Source organism: Pongo abelii, chromosome 18, assembly GCF_028885655.2.
Source record: "Pongo abelii isolate AG06213 chromosome 18, NHGRI_mPonAbe1-v2.0_pri, whole genome shotgun sequence".
NCBI classification, from domain to species: Eukaryota; Metazoa; Chordata; class Mammalia; order Primates; family Hominidae; genus Pongo; species Pongo abelii.
In genome coordinates, this window is record NC_072003.2 from 17,121,879 (window position 1) to 17,135,130 (window position 13,252).

General features: G+C 42.2%; 1 protein-coding gene across 4 annotated transcripts in view; it reads right to left on the reverse strand.

The window, feature by feature from the left end:
• The window catches only part of LOC129047188 (RNA polymerase I-specific transcription initiation factor RRN3), a 34,855-nt gene that overhangs the window by 7,907 nt on the left and 13,696 nt on the right, over positions 1-13,252 (reverse strand). For all 4 annotated transcript variants that reach the window (XM_054533502.2, XM_054533501.2, XM_054533504.2 and 1 more), the window contains 7 exons: positions 12,119-12,217; positions 8,654-8,746; positions 6,810-6,948; positions 5,033-5,163; positions 3,193-3,323; positions 2,138-2,322; positions 232-340 (listed from right to left, as the gene is read on the reverse strand). In XM_054533502.2, the coding sequence (XP_054389477.1) occupies positions 232-340; positions 2,138-2,322; positions 3,193-3,323; positions 5,033-5,163; positions 6,810-6,948; positions 8,654-8,746; positions 12,119-12,217 (887 nt within the window). The remainder of the gene's footprint in view (positions 1-231; positions 341-2,137; positions 2,323-3,192; positions 3,324-5,032; positions 5,164-6,809; positions 6,949-8,653; positions 8,747-12,118; positions 12,218-13,252) is intronic.

Here is a 13,252-nt window from a genome sequence, read left to right on the forward strand (position 1 = left end):
TTGTAGAGATAGGGTCTCACTATGTTGCTCAGGCTGGTCTTTTAACTCCTGGCCTCAAGCAATCCTCCCACCTCAGCCTCCCAAAATGTTGAGATTACAGGCGTCAGCCACCACGCCTGGCCTTTTATAATGTACTAATTTCATAGAAATTTAACAGACTCTTACAATACTAGATAAACATAAATAAAAATATTTTAAATAACTCCCATCAAGAAAGCGTAAATAACTTACTTTGTGATTGCAGCAAAAAAGTTAACCACTGAGGGCAGGCAAATCTTCAGGGGATTTAGCTGGCTCATCACTATCCGCTCAAAATTCAGACTCTGAAGATACCGCAAACCTTTGGTTTAAAAAAAAAAAAAAAGATTTTTTTAAAGGTACAAATAAGTGAAAAGTGTAAGATATCTTTAAAAGCACAAATTATCACACATTTAAAAAAAAACTTAAAAAAATTTTTTGCAGAAATGCTTTAAATAAAGGTCCATGCAGATAGTCACACAGTATATGGCCCAGAAGAATGTCACTAGGCTAACCACATTCATTGGTCACCAAGGCAGCTTCTCTAAAGAAAACTTAGGAAGTAGCAGGCTGTAAGATTCCACGACAATGTGAAGTTCATACGCTTGTAAGCTCAGTGTAGGCTGAGTTAATACAGAGGGAGAAAAAGATCTTGTGATTTGGTTTCAGCTAACAATCACGACAGGCAACAAAACAAAACAGCAATTTGATTCTAGCTTGCAAGTCTTGTTAGTGAAGCTGAGTGCTGTTTTCAGGTGCACAGTAGTCATTTGTAGTTTTTTTTCTAAACAAGAAAACTCCAAATTTGCCTTCTACCTCAACAGAAGGCAAATTTAGACAGAAACCACTTTCTTAGACTTAATGAATATAATTCTTTCCTACATGAGTAAAATAAAGACATCACATTTATTTTAAGAGGCAAGCTGACCAACTTGTACTTAAGTATATTTTCTTAGGAGTTTCTTTGATGCATATTTCAATAAAAATTACCTAAATGGGATGTCACAGCTTACAAAAACAAGATATTTAATTCAGATTCCTGGCATTAATTTATACAAAGAAAAGCAGAGCTTGTATTTACTTACCTTGTGATAAAACCTCATCCTACTAGTTCATACAACATCTTTTAGAAGCACGTAGGATGTAGGTAAACATATATAATGCAACACGTACAACTTTCAGTTTAGAGCTGTGGCTGTTAACCCAAAGAGACTGCGACCCCCGCAGAGGACACCTGGCAGTATCTGGAGACAGTTTTAGGTGTCACAGCTGGGGGTGGTCGGGGACTGCTGTTGGCAGCTAGTAGGTGGAGGCTGTTAAACATCCTACAGTGCAGAGGACAGCCCCCGACGATGAAGGATGATGCAGCCCAAATGGCAATCGTGCAGGGTTGAGAGACCCCAGTTTAGAGGAAGTGACCCACCAAACCATGTGAATTATTCATAAACATAAACAGAACAATTTACAATGACTTATAAACACTGTTCTTGGAGACTCTCTTCAACTAAAATACACTAATCTAGTAAGTTTCAACTGATAGATTTGAATTATAAGTAACTCTTAGAAATCAGCAAAACAATAATGGTCAATTAAGTCTCAAGGCTCCAGGCAGAGTTTAATCTACATAAACTCAAACTTTAGGGTCAGCCCAACCTGGCTTCAGTTTTCTAATCCTGCCAGTAACCATGTGATGTCGGGAAAATGACTTTCTTGTGCTTTGGTGCTGTCTGTAAAGGGAGAATACCTGCCATTTACTAGGCTGTTACAAGGACAACAAAGAGAAGGTGCATCCAACTGAAGTTTTGTACAGGGCGCTGGCACAGCCCAGGGCTCAGCCTCACCTCTGGAGACATCTTCACATTTCAAACCTTCAAAGGCAGAAACCTCTTTCTTAACCTCAAATCCATCTTAAGGGGTTTGTAGGGTTCTCAAGCTCAAATCTATCTTAAGGGGTTTGTAGGGGCCTATGAGCTGCTTGAAATTATTATTAAAAGTTTGAGTGTACATGCAGTTTTCTGAATCCAGTTTTTATAAAAATCTCAAAAAAGTAATGAATCACCATTCTGAAGGGTGACAAGAACACAAGGAAAATCCAGTCCAGCACTCCCACAACACTGACCTTCTTTCAGGTTTCCGCTCAAAAGCTGCTTGTGTCTAAAAACAAAGGTGTAGAACACAGCTTGGCAGGCTGAGTAAAATGGTCCATGGAGAGCAACATCACAGAATGCCTTTGTTCCCGAATCCTGGTTATTAAGGTATATGTGCAGCCAGTTAACCAAAAGATCTAGGCATGATCTTACAGTACTAGAGAAAAGAAAAATTCAAGTCAACTTTACACTTCATAAAAAAACCAGAATAACATAAAAACACATAACTGCCTTTCATTACAAACCATGCTAAGTAAGTTCATAGGTTTCTTTAAATAATACTCATGGGTACAGAGGAAAAGCAAAGAAACGAAGGATAAGGATGGGTGCGTAAGAAGACAACCTTCCAATTACAAGGCAGAGTAGCTCTGACCTTCTAGGAACAGGTGAGCCCCTAAGAACGTCCCAAGGGATGGAAAGCAGGTTCTCCTATCCATCTCAAAGGTACCCCTCTTAGGGTGACTGGCTAAATAGGACACGTTCACCAACACCTCTCAAGAGAAAGACAGTCTGGTGGACTTCAGTATTCCCCGATGCATCCTAGTCAAGTCCTATGGTGAATAATTTTGTGGCTGGGGAAGGGTTTCAACAGCATCCTTGTCCAAAGATATCTTCATGGGCCACTGGAAGAAACTGGCCTCCTAGATAGGTCTATTACCTTTAAAAGGGTTTTTCTTCAGCTCTAACAGATACAATAGATTCGGAATGCAAATGAAAAAATGACAAACCTACAAAAAGAATCAAAACAGTATACAACTCTGTCCTCTATCCATAAAACAAATGGATCTTTAAGTGCAACCACACAAAAGAGATGACAAAAGCCTTACATACAGGGTTTTATATATAAAAAAGGAGACACTTTATTCTAAAATCACCACTTAGAAATATAAACATCTTGCACAGAGTAGGGATTTTATTCACTTTAAAAACATGCCAAAAAAAAAGGGAGATATTTCTGACTTGAGACAATGCTATACTCTTTTTAAAGCATGATATTAAAAAGTACTCGGAAAATCAGGCTACTTACATAAGAGGAATAAATTTAGCTCTTGCCAAAAAGCTTCCAATATAATTTCCAGCAGCCTGCCTGATGATGGCAGGATTACTTGGATCCTGCAATTTCTTCCAGAGATGTTCCAAAAATGCCTCTGCGAATCCCTATAAAAAGAGAGGGCGTCGGTGTGATCTTTTTTAATGCCTAAGATAATCTGGCTATCAAAATCCCAAGATTTTTACTTCACCAATGTGGGGAAAAGTTCTACTACCTCATAAGTATCTCATGGGCTTCATTTTTAAAACACGTTGAGAGAATAACATTAAAAACAAAAGGCACCTCGGGTGTTAAATAATTCAATGGATCCCAAACCTAGCTAAGCATCAAAATCAACCCGGGGCCAGGCGCAGTGGCTCACGCCTGTAATCCCAGCACTTTGGGAGGCCGAGGCGGGTGGATCGCCCAAGGTCAGGAGCTCGAGACCAGCCTGGCCAACATGGAGAAACCCTGTCTCTACTAAAAATACAAAAATTAGCCAGGCGTGGTGGCAGGTGCCTGTAATCCCAGCTACTTGGGAGGCTGAGGCAGGAGAATTGCTTGAACCCAGGAGGCAGAGGTTGCAGTGAGCTGAGATCATGCTACTACACTCCAGCCTGGGTGACAGAGTGAGACTCCGTCTCAAAAAGAAACAAACAAACAAACAAACAAAAAACAACAAAAAATTCAACCTGGGAGGTACAAATTCAGTAGGTTTGTGATAGGGCTTTGGAATCCACATATTACAAAAACTCTCCAAGTGATTCCAATGTCAGCCAGAACTGGTGACCAACAATAATTCACATCCCATGGAGCTCCAAATGGGCACTCCTGTGAGTGCAAAGCACCTTCCAGTCTCTGGACACACTGAACTCAACCATGAACAGAAATACGGACTAACGTACAGCTGGTATTTGAGTTAATTATGCCAATCATGAAAAAAACTGACACAGCTTCTCACCAAAGGGTGTGACTTCCAACTTCTCCTAAATAGCGCTGTTCTAAAGCTAGGCACACCCATTTGGGCAGAATGAATTCAACCTTCTTTCCCATGCCAACACTCTCCTGACCTCTAGGAAGACACAAAATCGTTGCAGAGAAGGAAAAGCCTTCTACATTCTTTCCCCCACCAAAAAAAAAAAAAAAAAAAAAAAAAAAAGAAGAAAAGACAAAGTCTACAGTTTTTAAAACTCTAGATTAATAAGTTGGTTTGGGCTAGTTACAACTCGACCCTTGGAAAGAATAAAGGAAATACAGTTAATTACCCCATATGAGATTTTTAATAGAGAAAGGCTTAAGGGAAGAGCACCACCTAGTGACCAAAAGGCAGGATGACATTTTCGGAGCACCTAGCTGGGCTGGCAGGCGGCAATCTCTTTTCTCTCCAAGTGTACTGAGAAGGGAACGTGGGCCAGGCACAGTTGTTCACACCTGTAATCCCAACGCTTTGCAGGGCAGGGGGCGGGCAGATCACTTGCGGTCAGGAGTTCAAGACCAGTCTGGCCAACATGGCGAAACCCCGCCTCTTCTAAAAATACAAAAATTAGCCAGGCATGGTAACCTGTGGTCCCAGCTACTTGAGAGGGTAAGGACTGAGAGTGTTGAGCCCAAGAGGTGGAGGTTGCAGCAGTGGGCAGCAGAGCGAGACTGTGTCTCAAAAAAGAAAGGAAAAAAAACAAAAAAAGGAAGGAGAATGCGATTTTATTAAGCAGACTAGCAAGTAAGTTCAAGGAAAAGAATTATTTACTTCATGGTCTCCGTCCACCCCAGTTTTTAGGGAAAATTTTCGGGCAAAAACAAAATAAGCTAAGATAATGTTAATCACATTGTTACTCACCAATTTGAAACTACAGAGGTAAAACATGAAAAACTGTACGTGGCAGGAGGCATGGGTGGACAACAGGAGTTTGTCAAAGATGTTTATCAGGTCGCGATATAGATCCTTTGTTTTGCCGTTATCAACCTGACCTATGGAGAAAATCTGGCATCTCAGTTTTTATAAAGACATATTTTCAAGTTTCATCTGCCATATTTTTTATAAACACAACACCATTAAAAAACAACATTATCCAGCCAGGCACAGTGGCTCCTGCCTGCAATCCTAGCACTTTGAGAGGCCAAAGTGGGAGGGAGCCCAGGAGTTCAAGGGCAGCCTGGGCAACACAGGGAAGCTCTGTCTCTACAAAAAATCAAAAAATTAGCCAGGCATGGTGGCACGCCTGTGATCCCAGCTACATGGGAGGCTGAGGCAGAGAACCGCTTGAGCCCAGGAGGTCAAGGCTGCAGTAAGCCATGTTTGTGCGACTGCATTCCAGCCTGGGTTACGGAGTAAGACCGTGTCTATTAAAAAAGAAAGAAAGAAAGAAAGACATTATCCATTAAAATATGGTTAAAACAAAATGCTACTTTTAGTTTGCACAGATTTTCCTCTGAATATAATAATCTAACACCTGCAAGGAAGCAGGCCCTCACCTCACACACTGTGGCAAGGTCAGAAATGCAAATCCTTCTGAAGGGCAAGTCTATAATTCGTGTAGCAAAAGACCTCTGATCCAATTATTTTACTGTTAGTAAACAGCTGAATATATAGGCACAAGGATGTTCATTACAACTGTTACTTATCATGGTGAAAACAGTAAAAGACAGTTAAACCCACGTGATCAGTAACATTTATTATTACAATTTTTTTTTTTAGAGATGGGGTCTTGTTATGTTGCCCAGGCTAGTTAGTCTTGAACTCCTGGCCTCAGCAATCCTCCCACCGTGGCCTAAGTGCTGGGATTCAATAACAATTGTTTTAAAACAGGCAATGATATGAGAAAATGTTTATCTTCAGCATCCATGTAAAGGGCAGATTATGAAACACTTACGTTTAGTGTGACACCCAAATTCACTAAAAAATACTCTCCTACATATACAGACGCTAACAGAAAAGGGAAAAAAGTCAAACTTCAAAATGCTCATAATGGTTCTCTGAATAGTAGAAATGTGGCCATTTAAATTGTTTTTATCCTTTCCTGTAGTTTCCAAATTCTCTAATCAACATGTATTATTTTTATAACAGCAAGACCGTTAAAACAGTAATGCAGTCAACTCAGATTCCACTTCTATTATTCTGACTCACTGAGCTCATCTTAAATCTTAGCAATGTGAATGGAAAAAAATTCTGTTTTTGCCTGGCAAAGCCTTTAAAGTTCCATGAAGGCAAGAAGCACATATAGTACTAACACTAGCACAACAATGGTGCCAGGCAAAGACCCTCTAAACTCAATACATAACAGAGCACCACATATTAGTGCCCCCTACATCATTCTTAAATGCATTCAGCAACTTGAGTGTAATTTGATCTAAAACTGGCCAAACTCCATATATAATCTTTCAATACAACAATCAGTGAAAAGACAGAAGACAAATATAACTCAGCCAGAATCCCAGTCCCATTTTCAAGCTATGTGACTGGCAAGTAACTTGACCTCTTTAAATCATCTTAAACTCATACTCAATAGATATTTTTACAGGATTTTTATTAGTACTAGAGATAATGGATGGAAAATGCCCAGCACAAAGCCAGGTACACTGCAGGTGTTCAATAAACAGTAGCCACTGTGATTTACCATCTACATAGCAGACATCCTTCATGTAGGACAAAACCAAAGACATCAGGATGTCCAGGCACTCGGCTACAGGATGCACCATCTGGTCAAGCCGTTCAGGACCAGCCTTTGTTTCATGTTCAGTTTCTTCATCTTCATCCTTTGAAGACAAAAAGTAAATACTAACGTTAAAAAATTCAATGTGAAAGTGGTTTAGTAGGAAAACCGTCATAAGTGATTATTTCCCTTAAAAGATAAAACAAAGAGGCTGGGGAAAGCGGCTCACATCTATAATCCCAGCACTTTGGGAAGCAGAGGTGGGGGGGATCACTTGAGGTCAGGAGTTTGAGACCAGCCTGGCCAACATGGTAAAACTCCGTCTCTACAAAAAATACAAAAATTAGCCAGGTATGGTGGCGCACGCCTGTAATTCCAGTTACTCAGGACGCAGAGGCAGGAAAATAGCTTGAACAGGGAGGTGGAGGAGGCTACAGTGAGCCGAGTTTGTGTGCTCCAGCCTGGGGAACAGAGGAAGACTCTGTGCCCCACCAAAAAAAAAAAAAAAAAAAAAAAAAGAACTAAAACAAAGATATGGACCATGCACAGTGGCTCACACCTATAATTGCCAACACTTTGGGAGGCCAAGGCAGGAGGATCACTTGAGCTCAGGAACTTGAGACCAGCCTGGGCAACATAGTGAGACTCGTTTCTACAAAAATAGAAAAAAAGTAGCCGGGTGCGGCGGCACTGTATTCCCAGCTACTCGGGGAGGCGGAGGTGGGCAGATCACTTGGGTCCAGGAGGTCGAGGCTGGAGTGGGCCACGATCACACACCACCACACTCCAGCCTGGGCAACAGAGTGAGACCCTGTCTCAAATTTAAAAAGAAAAGAAAAGAAAGAAAGAAATGCAGACACCTTTCCAGGCAGGGGTCTCATTCAGGGATGTGAACCAGAACCACCTGTGAAATTTAAAATAAAAGCCAAGACTCACAGCACCAGCTTCTGATTCTCATTGAGAAGACCCAACGAGAGCTATCCATGCAAACATCACAGATGCCCCCTACCTCTGCTCCTGGTGCCCACCATGGCAGGTGCTTTTGATGCCAGGCCCCCTTTTACAGGTCAGGATATCCACCTCCCCGCTGCTGTGAGTACTGGCGGCCAACAGCTCACAGCTGCCTACTTTCTCCAGAACTGCCCTGAGCAGAAAGGAGCCAGGACCACCCTTGCACTCTTTCCAGCCCCACCCTCTTAGAACCAATGACTGATTGACAAGGCATCAGAAAAGGACATCTCCTTGGTCTCAAGCTGGGAGCAAACTCTGTAGACCAATCCATGCCCCAGAATGCCTGGTGGGATCAGGCTGTAGCGACCTCCCAAGTGAGACCCGGCCCTCGCTTAGCTCCCCTGCCCTCTTCTGCTCCCTGACACCCTCTGTCCCAAGGGCACCTGAATCCCTGTCTCAGACTCTCCTTCCACTGAACCCAACTTCAGATACCACCCAAAAGAAGTAATGCTATAAAGTGTACAAGTGGTAAAATGCAGAAATTAAATAGGTATGCTTTTCTATTAACCACGCCCTCACAAACAGCATCCGGCTTACAAAAACAAACACTGAAAGTCACAAGAACAAAAGTGAAACGTACTTCACCAAACCCAAATTCAAAGCCTTGGAAATAAACCAATTACGCTAAGTGCTAAATGACATGGCAGCAAATTACTCATATAAGGAATCATTTTCAAGTTTACTAAACTATTTTAATTCTTTCAATCTAAAGCCTTAACAAAGATGAGCAGCACTAGCTGTTTCCACCCTTTGATTATGATAAACTTCATCTCCACTTTCATTAATAAACTGCTAACCATATTAAACAATCCTTCCGTGGAATCTGTCCCACCACAAGTTTGAGTTGCTGTTTCTTCAGCATCTTCAATATCCTGCCGGGATGCATTCACCTATAACAAAGGGGGAAAAAAAAAAGAATAAAAGAATTTAAAAAATACAACTATGTTATTTTGGGATGGAAATTCATCGGATATACACACATTCAAGGTGTCCAGATTAGTGCCTTATATCGCACTCCAATACAATACATAATTCTGGTGCAAGCCTGTAAACTGACCTAGGACATGAAGGAATTTAAATATAATAAACCAAGCCCCTTTCACTACATACTTATATAAAATCGACAACTATCACATGATGCTCTATGCCAGGTAGCCTCAACAAATTCAACATTTATTCTAGCTCTGATATGGTCTGGCTCTGTGTCCCGACCCAAATCTCACTTTTTTTTTTTTTTCAGGCGGAGTTTTGCTCTTGTTGCCCAGGCTGGAATACAATGGCAAGATCTCGGCTCACCGCAAACTCCGCCCCCCAGGTTCAAGCGATTCTCCTGCCTCAGCCTCCCGAGTAGCTGGGATTACAGGCATGTGTCACTGTGCCCAGCTAATTTTGTATTTTTAGTAGAGACGGGGTTACTCCATGTTAGTCAGGCTGGTCTCGAACTCCTGACCTCAGGTGATCCACCCGCCTCAGCTTCCCAAAGTACTGGGATTACAGGCGTGAGCCACCGCGCCCGGCCCCAAATCTCATCTTGAATTGTACTCCTGTAAGTCCCACATGTTGTGGGGGGGACCGGTGGGAGGTAATTTGAATCATGGGGTCGGTTTCCCCCATGCTGTTCTTGTAACAGTGAATAAGTCTCACGAGATCTGATGGTTTTATAAGGGGTTTCCACTTCTACATCTTCCTCATTTTCTCTTGCCGCCACCACGTAAGAAGTGCCTTTCAGCTCCCGCCATGATTCTGAGGCCTCCCCAGCCATGTGGAACTGTAAGTCCAATTAAACCTCTTTTTTGGCCAGGTGCAGTGGCTCACGCCTGTAATCCCAGCACTTTGGGAGGCCGAGGTGGACGGATCATGAGGTCCGGAGATTGAGACCATCCTGGCTAACATGGTGAAACCCCATCTCTATTAAAAATACAAAAAATTAGCTGGGCATGGTGGCACGTGCCTGTAATCCCAGCTAATCAGGAGGCTGAGGCAGAAGAACTGCTTGAACCCAGGAGGTGGAGGTTGCAGTGAGCCGAGATCGCACCACTGCACTCCAGCCTGGGCAACAGAGCAAGACACCATCTCAAACCAACCAACCAACCAACAAACAAACTAACAAAAACATCTCTTTTTCTTCCCAGGCTCAGCTATGTCTTTATCAGCAGTGTGAAAACGGACTAATACAATCTCTATGCACAAGACACTCACAGACACATTGTGTAATAAACATATCGTCAATCAATCGAGCAGAAAAATGATGAACTGCAAGCCAAATGTGCATGATGCAGTATTTATTTTGGTATATCACCATTCAAATATCTTAACATACCACTCAAACCATGCCGTTTTGTATTATCTATGCTTGACCTTCTTTGTAAACATTCTAAAATGTTCCTTAAGTATATACCAGAGAAAGACTATAAAGAGTACATATCCAGTTGGCCAGAGAGGTGCAACTCCAAGTGAGCACTGCACCAGTGAGCCCAAGCTCCAGCTCTTCTATTGTTCCATCTTCCTGCTTTCCTATAGCATCAATGTTTTCCTCCACCAAAGCTCCTCTCCCCTCAGTCCACAAACCTGCTCACGTCTCCCCACTCCTAAACCATGCCTCTTAGCCCTGCTCCATCCCCTCCTTCCACCACAACCCTGCACCAAGGCCTCTAATAGCCCCAATTCTGCTTCCCCACCATCCACATCCTCTCCCGAAATGCAGTTTCTGCCTCTTCACTGACATGGTCCTCCAGAAAGCAACAAAGACTACCTTCTAACCACTAAATCCAAGGACTGTTGCTCTTTTCATCCTTCTAAAAAATGACAGCAGTATCTGATGCTGCTGACCAAACTCCTTCTTCCGGCGGATCCCTCCTGAGCATCCAGACTCTTGGTTTTCCCCATACTTCTGATCACCCTTCTCCTCCCCTGTCCTATACTGCATCTTTCCAAAGGTTTATGCTCAGGTCCCCACCTGCAGCCACGACTGCCTGTGAGTATTCTCTGGTAGGCTGCCCACCAGCAACTGAACATGGCCAAGATGGAACTACTCTCCCATCTGCCTCCTCTTCATGTCTTTTCTTTTTTTTTTTTTTGAGACAGAGTCTTGCTCTGTCACCTGGGTTGGAGCGCAGTGGCGCGATCTCGGCTCACTGCAAGCTCCGCCTCCCGGGTTCACGCCATTCTCCTGCCTCAGCCTCCCAAGTAGCTGGGACTACAGGTGCCCGTCACCATATCCGGCTAAGTTTTTCTATTTTTAATGAGACAGAGTTTCACCACGTAAGCCAGGATGGTCTCGATCTCCTAGTCTCGTGATCCGCCCACCTCGGCCTCCCAAAGTGCTGGGATTACATGCGTGAGCCACCACGCCCAGCCTCCTCTTCATATTTCTAACTACCATTAATGGCAACACCTAGATTCGATTCCACAGTGAGCAACCTTTGAAGGATTCCTTTCCCTTACTGTCTGCCTCCCCTCCTCCAAACCAGTCTCAAGGACCAGTTCACCTTTCCTCACAATGTCATTAGAATCTACCACTTCCTTTCATTCCCACTGCACCTTAGTGCGGGCCTCCTTAAATAAAGTTTTAACTGTTTATAATTATAATCTGTCCTTAAGAAAGGCCAAACAGGAAAAATCACTTCCTCAGGAATCCCTTCCTGACCCCACTGTGATTCTATCAGGTTCTCTAACTCATAATGTATGTTTCATTCATAGCATTTTCCACAACCATACTTTTACATTTGGATAACTATGTATTTAACGCCTTGTTCTCCAATCATGAGGAGGAATTGTCTACAACTGCCCAGCCCCTGCACAGATGGAGTTCAAGACACACTCAAAGAAAGGAAGCAAAGAATGGTGCTAGTGGTTTCTTTTTTTTTTTTTTTGAGACGGAGTCTCGCTCTGTCGCCCAGGCTGGAGTGCAGTGGCGCGATCTTGGCTCACTGCAAGATCCGCCTCCCGGGTTCAAGTGATTATCCTGCCTCAGCCTCCTGAGTAGCTGGGATTACAGGCACCCACCATCATGCCTGGCTAATTTTTTTTTTTTTTTTTTTTTATAGAGACGGGGTTTCGCCATGTTGGCCAGGCTGGTCTCGAACTCCTGACCTCAGGTGATGTGCCTGCCTCGGCCTCCCAAAGTGCTGGGAATACAGGCGTGAGCCACCACACCTGGCCAAGTGGATTCTTTTCTGTCACTGACTATTGTTTCCACATACTGTGATTATAACAAATTCAAGTCAGTAAATGAAAATAAAAATAGATTACTCAATACTTACATCCAACTTGAGTAGCTTTTCAATAATAAGCTCCAGAATTTCATGCCTCAAGGTTGGAAAATATACACTAATCCTCAGTAAGTTATGAACGTAACATTCCTAAAGCAGAAAACATAAGATAAAACATTTCAACAGAGATTAAATGTTTCACAGTTATATAAGCAAAACATCAATTACATGACCTTTAGTTTCAAATATTTAAAAAGAAAAAAACAGACTATCCAGCAATACAAAAACTATACTGTTTCTACATGTATTATGTTCAGTATAATCATTTCAATTATCTCCAGTAAATGAAATTTTTAATTGGCATAACTAGGTTTTTAAGTAGCTGTATTGATAAAACTCATATCTCATACAATCACCAACTTAAAGTATACAATTTAAGTTTTTAATATATTCGGTTATGTGACCATCAACATAATCAATTTCAGAACATTTATTTTTCTTTTAGAGACAGGGTCTTGCTCTCTCTCTCAGGATGGGGTGCAGTGGTGCAATCATAGCTCACTGCAACCCTGAATTCCCAGGATAAGCAATCCTTCCTCCTCAGCCTCCCTAGTAGCTAGAACTACAGGTGCACACTACCACATCTGGTTAATTTTTCCTTTTAGAGAGACATGTTCTATGTTGCCCAGGCTGGTCTTCAACTCCTGGATCTTCCCACTTCAGCCTCCCGAAGTGCTGTGATTACAGGCATAAGCCACTGTGCCCAGCCAGCAATTTTGTAACATTTTAATCACTCTAAAAAGAAATCCTACATCCATTAGTGCACCCCTAAAAAATGAAGACCTTGGCAACCACTAGTCTATGAATCTGCCTCTTCGAGACATTTCATATAAATGGAGTCCTATAATACATGTTTTTAGGGTTCAATCATGTTGTAACATGTAAACCATTCCTTTCATATCAATGGAGTCATATAATACAGTCTTTTGGCATGTTTTTAGGGTCCAATCATGTTGTAACATATAAAGCATTCCTTTTCATTGCTGAGTAATATTCCATTGTACCATGTTTTGTCATCTGTTCATCAGTTGACAGACATTTGAGTTGCTTCTACTGGAGGCTAGTATGGATGATGCTGCTATGAACATCAATGTACAAGTTTTTCTGTGGACATATATTTTCATT